Source organism: Polypterus senegalus, chromosome 2 (genome assembly GCF_016835505.1).
Source record: "Polypterus senegalus isolate Bchr_013 chromosome 2, ASM1683550v1, whole genome shotgun sequence".
In the NCBI taxonomy this organism is placed as follows: domain Eukaryota; kingdom Metazoa; phylum Chordata; class Cladistia; order Polypteriformes; family Polypteridae; genus Polypterus; species Polypterus senegalus.
The window spans coordinates 308,014,299-308,036,762 of record NC_053155.1 but is presented as its reverse complement, the minus strand read 5'-3'; the positions used below and the strand labels follow the sequence as shown (position 1 = coordinate 308,036,762).

The window sequence follows — 22,464 nt, the reverse complement described above, 5'->3', positions numbered from 1 at the left end:
AATGTGATGTTAGCTGATCTAAATTGTTTTCCACATTTACATTTGATGTTAACTGATCTAAATGGTTTTCCACAATTACACTCGACTTACTCAAGGTATCTATAAATTTTGAAGCAGAATTACAATCTAGATGTCACACTTTGTTTTAATCTTTGAGTGCGTTGGCAAGGGCAGGACTAAATCAAATGTAATTAAGTAGTGATCGGAAATAACTTAATTTAATGGAGTAATATTTAAATTTTGAATTTCAACTTTGTAAGTTATAATTAAATCTAATGTGTGGTTATGATTATGAGTTGGACCTTTGACAATCTGACAAAATCCTACTGAATTTAACAAATAAGTAAAACATTTGCTAAAAGTGTCAGTTTCCACATCAATGTGTACATTAAAATCCCCCATCAGAACTACGTGATCATAATTTATAGCCAAATCAGACAAAAGGTTGCTAAATTCAGTCATGAACAATGAATATGGCCCTGGTGGTCTGTAGACTAGCACTATAATTGTGTTGGAATCTGTTTTAATATTTAAAATGAATGCCTCAAAGGATGTAAAGTCGCCTAAATTTTTAGACATGATTTGCATTTTGTTACAATGAATTATTCCAAGGCCTCCTCCTCAACCAGAATCTCTAGACTTATGAAGGAACGAGTATTCATTTGGTTGACGCCTCAGCTAGGGGAACAGTGTCACATTTACTAAGCCAGGTTTCAGTGAGAAGACACAGATCAGATTTTGTACTTAATATAATATCATTTACCAAAACAGCTTTAGTGCCAAGAGAGCGAATGTTCAATAAACAGCATTTAAAACTGCATGGTTCTTTCTGAACTGGTGATATATTTTTTGTTTTAATTTGAAGTAAATTTCTATTACAGATGCCCCTGGTGGAGGTCTGGTTTTATCCCTTGGTCTAATTATACACCTTATTTTTTGGTTATCAATTAATTTAAGGTTTGTATCAAGACTAAATTTACTGGATGCCCCACAACAGGGATTATGGGTAACAGCTTCAGGATAGTAACAGGTGGGATAAACAACAGCCTGTGATTTAAGATCACATGACTGCAACCTGGATGGTGCTCTCATCAGTCAGCCAGGCAGTTTTGCTGCCTATATTTTGGGATAATACATAAGATCCCCTCCAGTTAGGATGAAGACCATCTCTTCTAAAAATCCAGGCCTTTCCCAAAAATCATCCCAATTGTTCACAAACGCTATGCTTTTATTTGCACACCAGGTTTCTAGCCAGCAGTGAAGGGAATGCAATCTGATATAAATCACATCCCCTCTATATAATCTTGGTAAGGGGCCAGATACAACTAAAAAACTAAATGTGTATCCTCATAGGTGACAATTCTGTAATTAGTGACTGGTATATTATATCTTCCATTTTGCCTTGAGAGTTGTGACAGCACTCTGCACTTACACTTGGTGGGCAAGAGCAAAGTAGTTTGCACTGTTGGATTTTATTTCTGAGGTGGCCACGATAGATTGGCCACTTAGCATTGTGAACAGGATTACTTGTGTGTTCTGTTTTCTTTGTATTTACCCTATTTTTTGACACCCATTGCATGCTCAACCTTATCTGGAAGGGGTTCTCTCCCTGAATTGCCCTTCCCAAAATTTCTTCAATTTTTTTCCCTGCAAGGGTTTTTTGGTGAGTTTATTCTTGTTTTCTTAGACAGTAAAGACTGGGGGACTGTCAAAAATGCTCTTTTATGAATCCCATACCAAATGGCATATAACAGAGTCATATGCATTGCATTTGTCATTCCAACAGATAGCTCATCACAGACATTAACACTTGTTTTATGAATTCCATATCAAATGGCATATAACAGAGACATGTATTGCATTTGTCGTTCCAACAGATGGCACATCACAAACATTAACACTGCTTTTATGAATCCCATACAAGTGGCATATTGTATGGTGCACTGCAAACATTAATGCTGATGTCTATCTTGAATACTTATATTTCAACCCTCCTAAGAAGGGTAGCACACCTACTTACAATAATAAATTGACTGGAGTCTTAAAAGGCAGTGGTAATTACCTGTTTCTGGTGTGCTGGAGCTCAGAAGAAATGATGAGAAAGAAAAAAATCCTTACTTACTGTCTTATTGTTTCCAAAAAAACACCAAGACCAAGAAAATAAAGATGCACTATTCATAAAACATTTTAAACTCAAAAATATTTTGGTCTGTTTTTGAAATTCTTCCTTTTGACTCTAAAGGAGCCTACTAACAGCCACTTCTTCAACGAGGTTCCAGTTAGCAGTTGACAATGATGACAAATCCCAAATCCGTCTTCACATCGGTCCACTCAAAACTAATGTGTCATTCAAAATGGAATGGAACATCCAAAACTAATGTGTCATTCTAAAAACCAGTGTCTGTTGTCTTTTTTACCTTAATCAGTTTTCACTATTATTTGTCATGTTCTATCACATTCACCTTGAACTCAGGAGAAGAAAAAATAATGCATGTGTCAACTCTCTACCTCAGAATTCATTGTGCCACTGCTGTCAGCAGTTTCACCACAGATGAAGAGAACTGTGCCAGGACCTGTGGCTGCCATACATGCCAAGCCATAACACCCCCTGCACCATATTAACAGATGAGGTGGCCTGCTTTGGATCCTGGGCAGTTTTGGTCTCCACACTTTGCCCTTGCCCTCACTCTTATACAGCAGGTTCATCTTTTTTTCAGAATTCTGTAGGTTCTTTGTAGTCTTTTTCACAAACTGCAATCTGGCCATCCTGTTTTTGTGGCTAACTAGTGGTTTGCATCTTGCAGTGTGGCCTCTGTATTTCTCTTCATGAAGTCATCTGCTGACAGTTGTCTCTGACACATAAACATCGGCCCCCTGATGACTGTTTCTGAACAGTCAGACAGGCATTTGGGGCTTTTTCTTTACCATAGTGAGGATTTTTCTGTCATCAGCAGTGGAGGTCTTTCTTGGCCTACCAGTCCCTTTGTGATTACTGAGCTTACCAGTGTGTTCTTTCTTCTTCATGATATTCAAGACAGTTGATTTTGGTCATCCTAAGGTTTAACCGATGTCTCTGATGGTTTAATTTTTGTTTTTCAGCCTCATAATAGTTTGTTTGACTTTCATTGGCACAGCTCTTGTCTTCCTGTTGAACAACTACAGACTTCAAAGGGTAGAAGCAAGCCGAGGTATCTTATGAAACACACCTGAGGAATCACAAACACCTGTGACGTGAAATGTCCCAAACATTATGATGCCCTGAAATGGGGGGACTGTCTAGAAAAAGTGTTGTAAGACCAAAATGTACACAAATCCTCTTAAATGAAAGTCTGCCATGTGCACTTTAATCACATTCACATCTGAATTGTCAGTCAGTCATTTTCCTACCCATTATATCCTAACACAGGGTCATAGGGGTCTGCTGGAGCCAAACACAGCCAGCACAGGGCACACGGCAGGAATAAACCCTTGGCAGGGCGCCAGCCCACCACAGGGCACACACACTACACACTTGGGACAATTTAGGATTGTCATTCATTCAAGGAAATCCACGCAGACACGGGGAGAACATGCAAACTCCACACCAACACTAACACTGCGCCACCGTGCCGCCCGCATCTGAATTGTCCATCCATCCATTATCCAACCCGATATATCCTAACTACAGGGTCACTCTGATTTGTAAGTATAAACTGTGAAGCAGGACGAAAAATGAAGAAAAATGTGTCTTTGTCCCAAGCATTACAGAGGGCACCGTATGTCCACACAACAAACAAATCTTTAATAATTGTTTTGGTATGAATACATTTATATAAATTAAAATATACTGCTGTGTTTGTTTTAGTCTAGCAGTGTGGTGATAATGGAGAATATAAATTAGGTGAAAAATAAAACCCACTTAAAATAATTGTGAAAAGTGATCTTTTTCATTTTCTTGTCTTTAGGTTTCTCTTCGCCTTGCATTTATAGGCTTCAAAGTCAAAGTTCCAGTAAAACTGAAGCACTTAAAGCGTGTTTGAAATGAGAAGTCAACCGCACCGTATTTTTGTCAATAATTTGCGTGCGGTGACGTCAGATGCTGCGCTCTGCTAGCAACTCTGCTTTCAGTTTCGTTTCTCGCGAGAGCAGCTGAGACCTCGAGCTAGTGGCGGGCTCAGTGTTTTTGTATTTGCCGCTGTGCTGGGAGGATGGCGGTAGAGAAGCTTTGCTGTGCATTTTGCAAAGATACTTGCGAATCAAGTGAGACGGGGCCGTTGTTAAAAAAGGAGGACGTCTGTGCACACGAATTTTGTATGGTATGGTTATTTTCTTTTTGTTAATTATGAAAACCGTGTCATATTATTGTGCGACCGGTATCATTTCGATTCAGTTCATTTGCGTACATTAGGTACATTAGTTTTGCCTTGGCCTTAACGTGTCATGTATTTTTTTTTTATTATTGGTAATTACTGACTACTTTTTATATTCAATTATTTGACTTTCATTAAATCAAAATGCAATCTTCGGTTCAAATTCAGGCCTGCTCTTGATCGGGTGTGTTCTTGTGTCCGAGTGTAATTCCTCCGCTTATTCCACTATCTCCTCAGTCACAAAAATGATCGATAAGTTGAAAATGACCCGGCATGAGGGAGTCTGCACTGTCATTAGACATGTTTGCACGATACACCCTGTCATCAGTCAGAGAAAATTGAGGTCTTTTTTTTTTTTTTGATTGCTGTTGTCGCTGCCTTGCCTTGACTAGTGATCGATATGCCTGATCAGCAATCATTAGTTAGTAATATTTTAAGAGATGACCTTTAAACGGTCTAGTTAATTGAAATTAATTTGATCTTTACTGCTAGGCAACATAGTTGCTAGGAATTGCTCTTGGTGTTCTCTCCGTACACGTAGCAAAAGTAAATTCAATTAACAGAACAATATACATAACAACATCCCAACACTATATACAGCAGTAGAGAATAGTAATATCGGCACAAAGTCACATATTTGTTGTTAAGAGTCGTGGTGTGGGAGACAGCTGAATGTAAGTTGTCTGGAGTTTTTTTTTTTCTGTCCTCCCTGGCCATCGGACCCTATTCTTTTTCACCGTTAACTAATGTTGTCTTATTTTCTTTTCTTATTTTGTCTTTTAATTTTCTTCATTATGTAAAGCACTTTGAGCTACTTTTGTATGAAAATGTGCTATATAAATAAACGCTGTTGTTCTTTATGCTGATTGCTGATGAGTGGCCCTTAAAATGACCACTGGCATCTTAGGGGCTGCTTCCACCTTGCCGCTTAGATGTTCTACAGTGGAGTCTGCTCCCAGCTGCTTTGTCCTGTTACACTCGCCACCCCGCTCCTCCTCACTCAGCTCAACAGGGGTTAGAAGTAACCCTTATGCCACACAATCCCCTGGATCTGGGAGGCAACCAAAGCCCAGGAACTAAATCTGAGGCTTGATGCATCAGTGCCAATGGGCTTTAGCAGCCCAGAGACACAATCAGAGTGTTTCTTTAAGAACTGTGTCTGCAAAACACTGCACACGGAGCTGCTTTTTATAGCTGGCTTTTCCCAATTCCTTGTATAAATCCTGGCCTTTAGAGGAGTGTGTGCACCTCAAGTTTGGGCCCTGTGGTTGCTCCAGTATAAAACAATTTGATTATGCAGAATTGCACTCATATGTAAGTAAGCCTTTACACTAAATATAATTTTTTGATTAGGAAGAAACGGGTGTTAATCACAGACTCTGTTTAACTAAAACAGACATTAAAGAGTCTATGTGACTAGTAGTTCTTGCTTTTTGTCACTGTTAATGTTTTTGTGATGGTAATAACTAAACCAGCTGATTAGCTGAGTGAGTGTAGAATTTAATTATTTTTCTTGTGCGTTTTTTAAACCGTGATGTGTACAGGTCATCAATAGAGTCTAGTTTCAGGCCCAGAATTCTTTCTGCTGCCCAAATAACACACTGCAGTTTATATTTTAAATGAGCAGATGTATTACCATACCAGAGTATTATGGAGAAAGTGAGGATACTTTTAATGACGGCGTGATAAAACTAAGCCGATATTTATTGGACTGTTTATTCTTTTTATTTTCGTGGGGGAAAAAAAAACAAATACTGCTTAGCTTTTTGGATAAAAGAAGTAATGTTTACGTCCAGGTTTGGACTGTGAGTGATGATGGTGCAAAGAAATTTAAGTGGTTCTACCCGGTTGATGGTGACATTTATAACTAGGGCTATATGCGTTAAGGATTGTCTTCTAAAATCTTTAACCATTCCCAGTTTTCAGAGTTTTTAAGTTGAGAATGTTGAGATTGCACTAGCCAATAGTGTGTAGATCCACCTCCTTCCAAAATGACATCTTTTTCCATAGCTGTAATTGTGCCATTCAAGATGGTGTCATTCAGGGCTGTGAAGTCTGTACACAAAACCATTGACTCCAACTTGGACACCAGTTTCTCAATTTATGGCACCACCAACTTCGACTCCTCAATTTCTGGTACTACCAACTCTGACTCCTATATTTGTAATTTCGACTAATATTTTTACCATATTGGTTGAAAGCACACAACATACAAGATCGAAGGCATTTCATCATTGCCAGTGTGAATCGTCAGTCTACTGTTTGGCACCCGTAACCTGTTAAAATGTTCAAGTTTAAAGACTATGGGTAGATAGAACCTTATTTATCCTCAGGGCTTAATGTTGGCTGTGGCTTACAAACGCTGAGTAACGTTAACCATAAAACTAAACTTAGAAAATTAATAAAGATGCTATATTTTAATCAAAAGTCTAGAAGAAGAAATATTTTTATCAAATCATTATATGTGAAATTGGAAAGTTTGACAGATTGTATTACAATTTACCAGGGCTGTGGAGTCGGTAGATAAATTCTTCGACTCCGACTCCTTAGTTTCCGGTACTTCTGACTCCGACTCCCCGACTCCTCTGTATTTAATATGCTAATGTATCTTCCATGTTGATTGAAGGAAGGCAACATACTCATCATTTAACCACATTTACTAACTAGGAAGCTGACTCTCTACCGTATTGGCCAGTTAAGCAAAAAATGAAAACAGTAAGGTTTTATTTATTGATTTTATCAAGTGGCTATAAAGTAGTAGCATGGATAAAATCAGGAACAGGAACTTTACCAGTTCAAAAAATGTACTGTAAACCACATTCTTCAGTAGTTTTAAAACAAAAACAAAGCTTAACTACATGAACAAAAAACAGTTTATATATTAAACTTGGAATACAGTTGTAGAGTAGAATAGCTGTTAAATGCAATCAAAAATAACTTGATGCAATGTTCTAAGAAACAGAATTGCTTCTGCCAGATCCTCTTTTATAGAAGCTCTTAAATCTGACGTGATTATTTTTAGATCTGAAAAAAGTCTTTCAACACTGACTTGCCATTGCTGTTACAGTTCAAGCCACATCACTAATAATCTCTGGATCAACAAGGATGGCTTCTTCTACTGTCAGTTTCGATGAGTGATCATACTTTAACTACTTTTAATTCTTTAAAAAACTCCTGCTGGAATCTCTTTATTTGGACATTTACTGGTCGTTTATCTTTCACGCATAGGTGATGTCAGTTTGCTTTTGAAACTTCCATTTTGTCCAAGTAGGAATCAAAGTCTAATTCTTCATTTGAATAGGATGATCCTGAGTTACCAGTGCTTATAGCTTCTTCCAGTGGTGGTGTTTCAGGTAGTAGTAATCTCTTCATGTGAACTGCTACATCATAGAGTGCCTTTTTTTCCCATTAGCAATCTGGTCACTGCTCAACAAAATTCGGCTCATTGGGTCAACATAAATAGCAGCTAACAACATTTGATTATCCAGTAAGAGACTCTCTCTTTTCTTCATTGAAGATACAATGCCATCAGCTATTAACCCTCCACTTTTGTTTAGGCAATATATCAAGCTCTTCCATTCCAAGAAAACTTTACCGGGTGTTAAATCTTCATATTGCAACCTCTTGGTAACAGTAAAGGGGTAAGAAAGTAGACTTTCCAGTTCTTTTACTTGTTCCCACTGGCTTTCAGTTAATAAAACATTTTCATTGTCCAGTTCAAGAAAGTCTTGTAGTTCAAACAAACATTTTACCATCAAATAAGTGCTTCCCCACCATGTTGTTTGATCCAAAATGGCTCCTTTTCAAAATGGCCTGTGTTTTAGGAGCCCTGGCTGCAACAGTTACTTGCCTCAATTTGCCAATTAGAGTAGCTGCATGACGATCTTTCAATCCATCTCTTATTGCAAGTTGCAGAGTATGAACAGCACAATGCATATGTTGAATAGTAGTAAGCTTGGATGCTTCTTCTGCAATATTATGCAAATTTTCATTACTCTCTTCGGTTTCACTATCTCCAATACTTGAAGAACTGTCTTCCTCTAATATGTCTGTCACTTTCTTCATCTACTTTATTCATTTTTTCAATTGTGCTTAACATATTAGAAGCATTATCTGTCACAATACATAGAATCTGTTCCTTTTTAATTTGAAAATCTTCTACAATAGGTGGTGTGCAAAGTTATGCTAAAGTTCAGCCCTGGGTGGGAGCATACGTGGAGAGTGCAGTCAGAACCCTGAACACACATCAGGCCCTAGCACACACCTACACCTACGTCATTACACTTGTTTACACTCAAATGAACTTGTTAATGTGACGATGTGGGTTCTACTCCTTGCTCTCATTCAGCTCCTGGGAGCTCTTGAACCTTACACCGTCAGTAATGTCACCGATGAGCTAGGCAGTGAGGCACAACAATGAAGCAAGGGGATGGTGCAAAAAGTGCAAAGTGCATTTATTGTAAAACAACAACAGCAAAACCAAACAGTGTTCAAATTAAAGTACAGTGCAACAAAGTTAAGTCATTAAATAAATAATCCATAAAAACAAGTGAAAGGGTGGAAGTTACAATCCAATAGAAAAATCCTTTTAAAACCAAGGTTAAAACAATGGCTCGAAGCAGTCTTTTAAAACAAAGCCCGGTGCCTTTCTACTGGTGACTCACCCGCTTCTCCCGTCCAGGCTATACACCAGAGGAGTTACCCAACCTGCAGCTGACCTTCTGATTGCCTGGCTCCAGTAGGCTTCACCAAACCATGACTTGGGCTCCCCAGTGACCAGGGCACTCACGCTGGGGCTTTCATGTCCCGACTCCCGCTACCTTCTCTGCCTTATGCGGCGAGCCATCCTCCTTCTGGTCACTCCCGCTCCTCACTAAATGCTCAGTGGGAGCGACCACAATCGACTGTTCCCAAGGTTCCGGCCAAATGCCCAGGCTCACTGATCAGCTGCACTTTCATTTGTTCATGCACCGGCTTTCTCCTCCCTGCTGCCTGCCGCCTTCTCCTTCTAACCTCCATCCGTCTTTTCTTTTTCTTCCCTTAGCTTAGCCTTGTGCTTCTATTTATCACAGGGACGTGGATCAGGTGTGGCAAGCAGCAGCTCGCGGCAACAATTGTGGATGCTGACAACTCCTCGCCTGTGCACTTAAGCAAGGACCACCTGCATTACGAATTCCCCTGGGAACCACTTCCAGCCACGCTACCACGCCCCCTGTCTAAGTTGAGAAGGCTGCGATTTTTTTATTTAAAAAGTTGTCTTTTTGACTTGAGCTGTGGACCTGCTACACCACAGTTAACCACGTTATATCTGAAATAAAATCAAAACACTTTTTGTAATGTACCATAATCCAGATTACAATGTGTGAATGTCAGGTTGTTTGATAGCTCAGCTGAATTTCACATTAGTATTAACACACCTACAGTATGCACTGGGCTTTATTCTTACATCAGTGAAGTACTTAATAATGACTAAGCGCCTTGAGCATGGGAAAAGCGCTATATAAATGTATTATTGTTTGTGAAATGGGACATTTGAACTTGCTGTATTTTTTTTCGTTACAATTTAAATTTATTAGGAGTCAGAATTGGAGTCGGTACATTTTTGCTAACACTGACTCCAGGTAACCAAAATTGTCTCTTACTCCACAGCCCTGCAATTTACATTTAGTGATGTATTTTTACAGACTCCGACTCCAGTTACTATATAACTACTTCTGATTCCACAGCCCTGGTGTTAACAGAAAATATCAGCAATTTAAAGGATGGTCACTGGAGGGGCAGTCATTATGGTAGAGGGAGAAAAGAAGACAGAACACAGCCCTGATGTAACCCTCTGCTCAGGATTAATCATGGCTGCCGACATTTGCCAGCTTCATAGGACAATAATAAGGAGTGTTTAAAGTTGTTGGGATAGGGTCCGGCAACCCACAAACCCCCCGTGACCCTGATCAGGACTAAGCGGGTTAGAAATGACTTGACTGTTCACAGCACAACAGAAGTAGAATAGCTCTGAAAGCAACCATAACTGTCTTTTGACGATTGAGCTGTTGAGGCAGCACCAAATGTGCTATTGCCCACTCTTGCAGATCTCACCTACTCCCACCAGCAGCATTTGTACACAAAGTACTTTGATCCCAGCCTGTCGTAATAGTTCCCATATTAGCATAGCAAATGGCAATTGATTAAAATATGCTTAACGTTACAATGATAAGTCCATTGGTTTTGATGGATGCCCTAATTTTCAAAGTCAAAGTCAAAGTGAACTTTATTGTCATCTCAACCATATACAAGTATACAGATAGACGAAATTGTGAAGCTCAGGGTCCACAGTGTAACAACATGATGTGCAAATAGTAAATTAAAGATAGAATAAAAATTTAAAAATTTAAAATTAAAACACAAACAAGACAAGACATTGTGCAAAGATAGGACAAAGAAGTAGCAGCAATATTGATGTGTAAGATATGTAATATAATAAATAAATGAATAATAAATAATAGATATAGATAATACAGAAATTATCAGTGTATGATAATAGTTGTTTAAGATGTGTGTAAACAATGACCGGTCAGAATGTTTCATAGCATAAGGATATCAAGAGTGTCAAAATACTTAAAGGTCAGTATGAGATTTTCAGTTCTTTTCTACATGCACACACATCTTTGCAGGACTGTGGTTTTCATGTATAAAAGTTCTGTTTTTAGTGGTGGTTGAGGCCTGTGGAAGGTCCCAGGGGCAGCCTGGTGTTAAGGAGTCTAACAGCTTTGGGGTAAAACTCTCCTGCAGCCTGGCAGATTTGGCTTTGATGCTGCAGTATCTTCTCTTGGATGGCAGAAGTGTGAAAAGTCCATGTGAGGGGTGTAAGGGTCCTGCACAATGCTGCAGGCCTTGGACACTGCGCTTGTAAAATATGTCCTGTAGTGAAGGGAGAGGCACCCCAATAATGTTCTCTGCTGTCTTCACTATCCTTTGCAGGCGCTATGCGGTCGGATATGTTGCAGTTGCCATACCAGACAGTGATGCAGCTGGTCAGGACACTCTCAATGGTGCCTCTGTAGAACATGGTGAGGATGGAAGGGGGAAGACGTGCTTGATTCAGCCGCCTCAGGAAGTGTAGTCTCTGCTGGGCTTTCTTGATTAGTGATGAGGTGTTATGTGTCCACGTAAGTTCCTCAGTTAAGTGCACACCGAGGAACTTGGTACTCCTAACAATCTCCACATCTAAACCGTTGATGCTGAGCGGATGTGGGCAGGACGTGATTTTCTGAAGTCCACGATTATCTCTTTTGTCTTGTCGACATTGAGAGATAGATTGTTGTCTTCACACCATGCGGACAGCCATTTCACCTCATCTCTGTATGCTCTTTCATCATCCCTGCTTATCAGTCCCAGCACCGCCGTATCCTCCGCGAACTTGATGATGTGATTGGTGTTGTGCGGGCTGTGCAGTCGTGAGTCAGCAGGGTGAAGAGCAGTGGACTAAGCACACAGCCCTGCGGTGCTCCAGTGCTCAGTGTGATGATGCTGGAAGTGTTGTGGCCCATCCGAACTGACTGGGGCCTCTCTGTCAAGAAGTCCAGGATCCAATTGCAGAGGGTGGTGTTTAGGCCCAACCTGCTCAGTTTTACAACCAGCTTTGGAGGGATGATTGTGTTGAAGGCAGAGCTAAAGTCTATGAATAGCATCCTGACATATGTGTCTTTTTATCCAGATGTGTCAGGGAGATGTGAAGGGCAGAGCATATGGCATCCTCAGTTGACCTGTTTGAGCGGTATGCAAACTGAAGAGGGTCAAGGGAGGCAGGAGATTAGTCTTTATGTGTGACATGACTAACCTTTCAAGCACTTCATTATGATTGGTGTGAGTGCAACTGGTCGGTAGTCATTCAGGCATGTCACTGATGACTTCTTTGGCACTGGTATGATGGTGGTCGACTTGAAGCATGTTGGGACTGACGACTGGCTCAGAGATGTGTTGAAGATGTCTGTGAGGACACCAGCCAGTTGACTTGCACATTCTTTGAGCACAAGACCAGGTATGTTGTCAGGTCCTGCAGCCTTCCGTGGATTGACTCTGGATAGAGTCCTCCTCACATCTGTTATGGAGAGACAGAGTGCTTGGTCAGTGGAGGGAGGTGTTGCTTTTCTCGCAGGCTCTTTGTTCTGTGCCTCAAACCGTGCAAAGAAGTTGTTCAGCTCATCTGGAAGGGAGGCATCACCATCACTGCTGTGTGGATTGGGCTTGTAGTTTGTAATTGCCTGAACACCCTGCCACATACGACGTGTGTCTCTGGTGCTGCTGAATTGTTTGTTGATCTTCTGCGTGTATGCCCACTTAGCTCTCCTTATAGCACGAGACAGGTTGGCTCTGGTCACCCTGAGGGCAGCCTTGTCTCCAGATCTGAAGGCTGCATTTCTGATCTTGAGCAGCTTGTGCACTTCTCTTGTCATCCAGGGCTTTGGTTTGGCTCTTGTGGTAACATCCTTGGTAACAGTAACATCCTCTATGCATTTGGAGATGTAGCCAGTCACAGAGTCTGTGTACTCCTCCAGATTGATGGAGTCACCATCCATAGCAGCCTCTCTGAAAATGTCCCAGTCTGTCAATTCGAAGCAGTCTTGGAGAGCTGAAACCGCACCAACCTGCCACACTCTGATGCTCTTGCGGGCTGGTTTAGTGCGCTTCAGCAGGGACTTGTATGCAGGAACCATAAAAACGCTGATATGATCTGAACAGCCCAGGTGAGGGTGGGGTAGTGCCTTGTAGGCGTCAGGAGCGCTCGTGTAAACATTGTCCAGACAGCTTCCCCCTCTAGTTGCAAAGTTCACATTCTGGGAGAATTTTGGGAGAAATGACTTCAAGTTGGCATGATTGAAGTCTCCAGCAATAATGAAAAATGCCTCGGGTGCGTGTTTGCAGTTTGCTGATGATCTCGTAGAGTTCCGCTAGCGCCTGGTTAGCATTTGCGCTAGGCGGGAGGTAGACGGCCACCACCATCACGCAACTGTATTCCCTTCGGCAGGTAGAAAGGCCGACACCTTACTGATAAAACCTCTATCAGCGGGGAACAGTGTCGCGCAATTGAGGCAGTGTTCGTACACCACTCTCTGTTCACATAAACACACAGTCCGCCCCCGCGGGTCTTACCGGACAAAGAGGCGTCTCTGTCCGCTCGGAAGATGGTCAGTCCGTCTAGCTGGATGGCCGAGTCTGCAATGTTTTCCTGGAGCCATGTCTCAGTGAAAATAAAGATGCAGCAGTCTCTCATTTCCCACTGCTTGGCCCGCTGCAGCTTTATATAATCCAGCTTGTTGTCCAGCGATCGGACGTTCGCAAGCAGAATAGACGGTATCGCAGGTCTGGTGGGGTTAGTTTTTAGCCTTGTGTGAACACCGCCGCGTTTACCTCGTTTCTGTTTCCGATCTCTGCGCTTGCGTTTTCGCCAACTCAGCTTCTCAGGCTGCCGAAGTAAGCAAAGGCTGCGGAGCGTCTCAGTCACCTCACTGGATATTTCGGCGCAGTTTCTTTGGAAATCTAGCAGGATTTGCCGCTCGTAAATGTATGTCTGCGTACTACTATCACTTAAATCTACTTTTTTACTTATACTAGTTAAAAAAGACGAACAAAGATTAACACTAAACACCGCGTACTCGGGAGCTCTGTAAGCCGCAGCCTGCACGGGCGCCGCCATGACCATGATTTTATCACACATGATGGGTTTCATGTACTAAAAATTGACCCAATATGAATGAATGCATACTGCGACTACTAGCTTGTCTTCATGGCTGCAGTTTGTGAATAACAATCCAAATTAATAAAAGCACAATAGTCTATGTGTGTGTGTCCGTGTATCTGTTTGTCTATGTGGTTACTATGTCTTTTTTTATATCCCATTTGGTTTGGGATTTGTAAAAACAACACTAATGTTAGTGATGCACCATTTGTTGGAAATAAAAAATATGCAGTTTTTTTTTTGTACTACATGCATTCCATAATACTTTGTAATAGGTGGTGTACTGCAATCATCAACGGTGTAAACATACACAAATTAAATATAGCAAGACACAGTGTTTTTTTAAGAGTTGTATGTCTGTTTTGTTGGCAGTTATCATGGTGGCACCCTAGAGTAGGGGTGGTCTGGTCTGTATCATGTTACTCCATGGCTCTCATGCCTTTGTGTGGTTTTGTCTCTGCTTTCTGTGAAAAGGACCCAAAGGTAACTACATGGCATGAGGTAGCCCACACCTCCAGTTTTTGGGTTGTGTTATGAGTATCACATCATAAGCTCTCAATTTAAGACGCCTCTGAGACCAGTTACTATTCTGGGGGAAGACTTGGAAGTGATGCAGAGCTACAAGTCCCTGTGGGTTCACATAAACAACAAACTAGACTGGTTTGACAACACAGTGGTGCTAAACAAGCAGACTAGATTCACCAAGACGACTCAGATTTTTTGATGTGTGCAGTAATGGAAATGTTCTACCAGTCTCCTGGGGAAGCAACCTGAGCACAAATGAAGAACAATGCATGAATATGAACAAACTTATCAGGAAAGCCTGAGCCGACACAGGACAAAACCCAGGACACACTGGAAGCTGTTGTGGAAAAGAGGATAATGGGCAAATTTGAATCCCATCAAAATTCCCTCCAGGAGGCACTCTCTTAGAGCAATTTTAGCTACAGGCTCATTTTACCATGGTGTGCTAAAAAGCTCCTCTGGGGGTCTTTTCTGCCCACTGCTATCAGGCAATTCTGTGCTTTCACCTGATATACTCATTAAGTTTATTTATGGATTGATTAATTGACTATTATTTTTCCTGTTAATCTGTATTCTTGTTTTTTGTGTTTCATTGGATGTACGAGGTGTGGCAGAAAAGTAATGAGACTGATTTTTTATTTACCAAAGTTTTTATTTTTTTCAAACATCAATGTTATCCCCTTCAAAGTAGTTCCCTTGGGCAGCTACACACCGATGGAGACGTTGTTCCCACTGTTGGTAGCAGTGCTGGAAGTCTTCAACCGGTATGGTCTTCAGCATGTCCGTTACACTCTTTTGGATGTTTTCTAAAGTCCTGAAATGACGTCCTTTGAGGACATTTTTCAGTTTAGGAAAAAGGAAAAAGTCACACGGACTGAGGTCAGGTGAATAAGGGGGCTGGGGAACCACAGGAACGCCTTTTGAGGTCAAAAATTCTGTTATGGAGAGGGCAGTTTGACATGGGGCGTTGTCATGATGGAGTATCCATTTGTCTGCAATGTCTGGTCTCACGCGAATGACCCCTTTTTCTGAGCCTTTCAAGGACGTCTTTATAAAAATTCTCCAAGCTTAACACAAAATTTAATGGCACAACGTTGCTCCAAATTCCGCTGTTCCATTTTGCGTGATGCACAACCAAAAACACAACTTCGCTAATAGCAGTCACAAAAATCACGTAGTTAACGGAAGGAGTTGAAACTCGCACTGAGCTATGGGAGGGTACTGATACACGTGCTCTATCAAGGACAACAGCGCGCGCGTTGGCAGCGCTGCAGATCGCTTGCAGTGTTGCCAGTCTCATTACTTTTCAGCCACACCTCGTATGCCTTTGAATTTCATAAAAGCTTTAATAAATTTTCATGAAATTTTTATTAAAGTTAATCAAATATATAGATCTTATTTCTAATCCGGTATATGTAGATTAGCTGATAGGAGGATAATTTTCCTCTGGTACCTGACATAACAAAACACAAGTGCAGAACTGTATTACATCTGTTTCCATGTTTCTTGTGTTGGTATCGTGGCTGTCAGGGGTAGGATCTGGATCTGTTTTTTTTATATTTGTAGCAATATAAAGTAAAAGTAGCAAACCAATAATCTGCCACTTTACATCTTTAGTCTTATTTTTTGTCACATCATCATTGTAGTTGCACATGTGTAACATGTATGATTTACGTGGCTCCACATTTTAGCTGGTTTTCTCTATTTTCACAGTATAGAGTTCTTGGCTACTGTTGTAGACCTGTATTGTTACAAGAATGAGTTTACCTTCAAGATTCCATGCCTGATTATTCTGAAACCTTTAGTACTGGCCTGAAATTGTCTAGTACATGCTGTCTGTTCTCTGACCATACTAAACAAGCTGATTCATTGTGTGCGTGTTTATTTAGGAGTAGTTGAGGATTGCTTCAACAAGCTAATGCAAAGGGTTTGTAGACATGTCCTTTTAGCGATATAAAAGCTCATGATTAATGATGGTTTTATATATTTTCATCTGAGGGGCACAATCTTGTTGTTGTACCTTAAAGACTGAAGCTACTGATTCATGTATTCCCATTCACTATCCGCCCTATATTACTTTGAACAAGTGGCTTAACCAGCCAGTGCTCCAGTATCAAAATTACACAGTATATTTGTTATGTAGTGATCACTTAATGTAAAAAGCACTAGGTTGTTTTTTTTTTGTAAAGTCATTAACTTGTCTTTTTTTTCTCTTTTTCAAAGCTATATTCATCTAACCTTACTACTCAAAATTCACCTGAAGGTGATGATTTAGCTGGATTTTCGCTGGAAGATGTGAAGGAAGAATTGAAGAGAGGGAGAAAACTGGTATGGCAAAAAAGTTGTAATGGACTGTAATTATGCTTTCTCATTTAAAACTTGAACCTTACAAACCTAAACCTTATAGTAAAATAAAGGTGACAAGTTCAACTTCCTCCACTCAGCATTAATACAGACAACCTTTCCTTTATTAATAAAATTGGAGATTTTTTGGTCTTTAAGCTACTAATTTGATAAAGGAATATAGTTTAGCTATCTGAATATATGTTATGCCTCAACAGAGAGCTAAAAAAATACAGACTAGGAGGTCCTGCACCAGATCTCATCTTCGTATGTAGCGCGCCTTTCTGAAAAGAAGCTGTGCTAGGAGGATTGCCCCATGGCTGACTACAAGTAACTTCAATTTTGATTGTTAATAGTAGGTTTATTACAGGGATGAGCTGCTAGCCCAATCCCAACCTCAAACAGCCCCGTCTGTGGAACAGGTAGACTGGTTGTAGTCATGATGGCCTGTAATTTTGCCATCCAGCTTTCTTCCCTTGCTTCCTCCAGTGGGATCAGAGTCAATCCTGTTTTGATGATTGTTTCGGATTACAAAGTCTAATCATTATGGTAGTGTTACTTTTTTATTTCTTGTATATATGATATTGGATATAAAACATTTGTTTTGAAATAGCTTCTTTACACTAAGATGGACAGATGGTCAGTTGCAGCTGACATAGTGTGACACCATCCTCTCTGTGTTGAATTTTAAAGTTCAATATACCAAAAATAATCTTAAATGGAACCGTACAAATTATGAATTTTTTTCTTCCCTTATTGAAAATGAATGTGGATATCTCACTTACTGGGATTTATTAACTACTTTACTTTCCTCCCATGTACCCAAATGTACAGGTTAGGCTTATTAGTGATATAAAATTGGCTTAGCGAGAATGTCTGTATGAGTGGGCCCTACGATAGATTTGTAGCTCTTCCAGAGTTGGTTTCTGCCATGTATCTTTACCCCTCACAAACTCATATTGAAATTAGTAGACTCCGAAGCTGAATGAATAAATGACTCTTAACGTAAAGCAGTAATTGCTTGTGAAGGTAAAAGAACATTCACTTGAAATAATTTTTATTGCTTATCTATATCTGTTTTTTTATGTATTCTTCAACAGCGCTGCCCCTCGTGTAAACGAAATGGAGCTACTATTGGCTGTGAAATTAAGAAATGCCCAAAATCTTATCATTACCTATGTGCAAAAAAAGAAGAAGCTGTATTGTTTGAAAATGAAGTCAAATGTACTTTTGAGTAAGTATTTTTTTTTACTTATGACCATATATTTCCTGTTCTCAACAATATTCTTGGTTTTGAAACAAACTGTATGTAACAACATAGTAGTATGTTTGCAGTTGTTTAATTTTTGATATTCATGTGTCAATACATAGATAGATAGAACTTAATTTATCCCCAGAGGGAAATTTGGCTTTTTACATAAGCTCTATAAATAATAAATAGGTAGATAAGTAAGTAAATAAATACACATACAGTTTGGTTTGAACATACACCAGAATGACTGTCTTGCAAGAAAAATAAAAAGAAAAAAAGTTCTGACTTGGCTGTCACAGTTACACTGAGGCATTATGCTGTTTTTATAAAGGAGACCCAGTAGTATTTGCTCACACACTTGTACATAGGGCTACATCTCTAAGTTGTACTCTTCCATGACAGTGGGTTGTATACCAAAACCAAGTACAGTTAGGTCCAAAATTATTTGGACAGTGACACAATTTTCATAATTTTAGTTCTGTACACCACTGCAGTAGATTTGAAATAAAACAATCAAGATGTGATTGAAGTGTTGATGTTCAGCTTTAATTTAAGGAGTCTACCAAAAATATCATATGAGCCATTTAGGAATGACAGACATTTTTTTACAGTCCCCCTATTTTCAGGGGCTCAAACGTATTTGGACAAACTAATCCCTGGGATGTACCTTGAATCTGTATGAGCTGAGAAGCCTTAACAGATGCCATGAGGCTGTAAAACCAATGTTGCTGTTTGTCTGCATGCTTGCCTTCTACTCTTGCATCTGTTTTTGTAGGGGGCAAGTATGTAAGCTGCAGCCTTAATTGATGAAACAGAAAGACGGGGTTTCTTGCATTGTTAACTTTAACTGTTGAGTACAGTTTTTTGGGAGTATTTGTTGATTATGCTTGTGCTATTTCTTGTACTCGATATGTGCATGTTGTGTGCTTTACACAGTGAATTTAAAGATGGATTGTTGAAATTAGCTGGTGGTGTGTGACTAGTTCAAGTATCTCGGGGTCTTGTTCACGAGTGAGGGAAGAATGGAGCGAGAGATTGACAGGTCGGATCGATGAGGCGTCCGCAGTGATGCGAGCTCTGTATCGGTCTGTCATGGTGAAAAAGGAGCTGAGCCGTAAGGCAAAGCTCTCAATTTACCAGTCAATCTACATTCCTACCTTCACCTATGGTCATGAGCTGTTGGTAGTGCCCGAAAGAACGAGATCACGAATACAAGCGGCTGAAATGAGTTTCCTCCGCAGGGTGTCTGGGCTTTCCCTTAAAGACAGGGTGAGAAGCTCAGTCATCTGGGAGGGGCTCAGAGTAGAGCTGCTGCTCCTCCGCATGGAGAGGAGTTAGATGAGGTGGCTTGGGCATCTGATCAGGATGCCTCCTGGACACCTCCCTGGTGAGGTATTCCGGGCACGTCTAACCGGGAGGAGGCTCCGGGGAAGACCCAGGACACACTGGAGGGACTATGTCTCTCGGCTGGCCTGTGAACGCCTCGGGATTCCCCTGGAAGAGCTAGAAGAAGTGGCCAGGGAGAGGGAAGTCTGGGCATCTCTGCTCAAACTGCTGCCCCCGTGACCCGATATCGGATAAGCGGCAGAGGATGGATGGATATGTGACTATTTTATTCTGTAGTTGTCATGATGTATGCAGATGTAAGCGGCCTACATCTATGCATAAAAATATGGTGATTGAGCTCCCAAATAGTGTATTGGTTTAGTATAATCATAACGTGTTCTTTGCTTAATATGTGTTTGGTGCTCCAATATCATAATAAATAAAATATACAGAAAACTGTAATTCTGCTGAATTCATTTTGTTTTGCAGACTTTATTGCAAGAAGCATGCTGATAGGTGCCCCAAAGGTTAGTACTTCAATTTTCTGTAATTTAGCAGTACAAAGAGTGTGTCTGTGTGTGTTAACTGCAGCACATTCTTTTTGGCGAGATAAAATACTGCAGCTGTGTGGCAGCAATCAAACAGATGGGCTGTAACTGGAGACAGTGGAACAAGAGTTTACAGTAAACTAGCATTTTTACAAACCATATCACAATACAGCTCCACATCAAAGTATCACTTATAGCACAAAATCCTTTTGCCCACTTATACAGTGTCCCAAAATTGTATGGATCTTCCAAGCCAATTACCCACAATCAGTATAGAAAGTGAAAGAGGGAATGCTGTCAGTACAATAAAGGAAAGTGCAGGTTTCACAAGACACACATGTAGTGCCTATTCCCTGTCAAGCAAATGCTTCACCTCAAACTATACTACAAAAGTGGAAGACTAGCCAGAGTACACTGAATCTCAGTTAAAATATTAAATCTGTCTCTTGAATGGCAGTGTGCCTAAATTGGAGTGAAATATCATAACTTTATCTTAACTTCACTTAAATATCCTCTTTTTTGCTTCAGGGAGCGGAAAAAAAATTGATTGTGACACCAAGGAATTTAAAGCAGTTGGGAGTCCTGTTGTAAGATATATTCCTAATTTCAATAATATTTCAAGCTTGTGTTTTTATTTTTTAAAAATGTTAGTGTTATGTGAGCCTCTTACATGTGTACTGTCAGTTTTTGGCTTATAAATGACAAATTGAATTAGATTTTTTAGAATTAGATTTGTCTAAGATTTTTTTTTAGATTGAACTGTAAAATGTGATAGACTAAAGTGTTTGAAATCACAGATAATGTCATTTTATACTTAAGTGCACATTTACAGCAGCCATTTAGTATTTTCCGTGGATCACATTTTGGCCACATAAAATGTGCAATTACTTGTTGATGGTTCAGTTTTTCTTTATGGATTTCCATAGTTTTATTAAGTGAGACGTCAAGCAAAATTATACCTTTTATTGGCTAACTGAACAGAATACAATATGCAAGCTTTCAAGGCAACTGTGGCCTCTTCTTCAGGAAGGGTGTAATTGCTAACACGGTACTACTATAGACATAGTTTTATTACTAATTATATTTAAGAATATGTTAATTTCTGTTTAAACTTAAAATCAAACTACTTGAAATTGGATATGTTGCCAAAACGACCCAAATTATTCTAAGTAAACATAATTTGAAATTTTATAGTATAATACACATCTGTGTAGAATGAGAACATATACAAATAATTAATAAATACCACTTATTATTCAAAATCTTATTCAGTTTTTCAAAACGATTGTTTTGAAGGTGTGCGGTCTTTATTTGCATCTTAATAATAAAAGTTAAATGGTATGGTGTCATTCCTACCCTTGGTAGTTTAACCGTATATACCAGGGGTGGGTAATGTCGGTCCTGGAGAGCTGAAGTGGCTGCAGGTTTTTGTTCCAACCCAGCTTCTTAATCAGAAGTCCATTATTGCTGATGAAGAACTTATTGCTTAAGTGACATTTTGATGCTTCATTGTATTAGTCTCGCTTGTTAAGGGTCTCCATCCTTAACTGCTTATTTCAATCTTAAACAGCCTTGTTCACTGTTTTAATGGCTCCTTATTATCAATAAGATGTAAATGACAAAGCAGCCAGCAGTTCTCCATCTAGCTTGTTTCCATTTACATCTGTGTGTATTCATCATGCATTGTTTGGTTTAATAAAACACTTAATAGAAAATGTGACAGACTGTAAATTATCCATTTAGACTGCAAATCATTTGAATCATGTCCTTATAAAGGGGGAAAAAAATCTACGATATAAGAACCTTACATTGCAGACTAACAAACAAAGTTAAACGGTCTGAAATTGGCCAGGATTGGTTTCTAATTAAGCAATTAGGTTGGAATGAAAACCAGTGGCCATAGCAGCTCTCCAGGACCGATTATTGCCAACCCCTGGTATATACAGTATAGCATGAAGAGTTAAGGAAATTGATTATGAAAATAATTAGTCTTAGGTGTGCTAGAATGCATTACTTTTGTCTTTGAAAGAAATTTCATCATTCTTTAAACCTTTTAAAAATATAATTTTAACAAAGCAGCAATCTACCACACTACCATGGTTTTGTCAGTGTAACAATTCAGCAGATAAAAAGACATGAAAAGTAATATCTGTGAACAAATATAATACACAAGTATTCAGATTTTAAAATAACTGCAAAGCACATCACAGACGTAAAATAAAAGAGAGACATCATGAGGAATGTTTCTTCCTTTTAAAGTTTTTCACTAATTAGAATTCTTTTTACAACTGCTCTTTAGAATATTTTATGTGTTTTCTAAAAATTACATACTGTATTATTTTGAGCAAGTCCGTAAAATTGAAATGGGCCATGTTTTATGCTTTAGAT

At 39.7% G+C, this 22,464-nt stretch overlaps 1 protein-coding gene and 1 pseudogene across 1 annotated transcript in view; one reads left to right on the top strand and one right to left on the bottom strand.

Moving 5' to 3' along the window:
- Positions 1-22,464, bottom strand: part of LOC120524051 — a 658,450-nt pseudogene that overhangs the window by 179,004 nt on the left and 456,982 nt on the right.
- The window catches only part of LOC120524048, a 52,042-nt gene continuing 33,728 nt past the window's right edge, over positions 4,151-22,464 (top strand). The window contains exons 1-5 of the mRNA XM_039745875.1: positions 4,151-4,295; positions 16,831-16,935; positions 18,051-18,184; positions 20,018-20,055; positions 20,605-20,663. Of these exons, the coding sequence (XP_039601809.1) occupies positions 4,188-4,295; positions 16,831-16,935; positions 18,051-18,184; positions 20,018-20,055; positions 20,605-20,663 (444 nt within the window). The 5' untranslated portion in view covers positions 4,151-4,187. The remainder of the gene's footprint in view (positions 4,296-16,830; positions 16,936-18,050; positions 18,185-20,017; positions 20,056-20,604; positions 20,664-22,464) is intronic.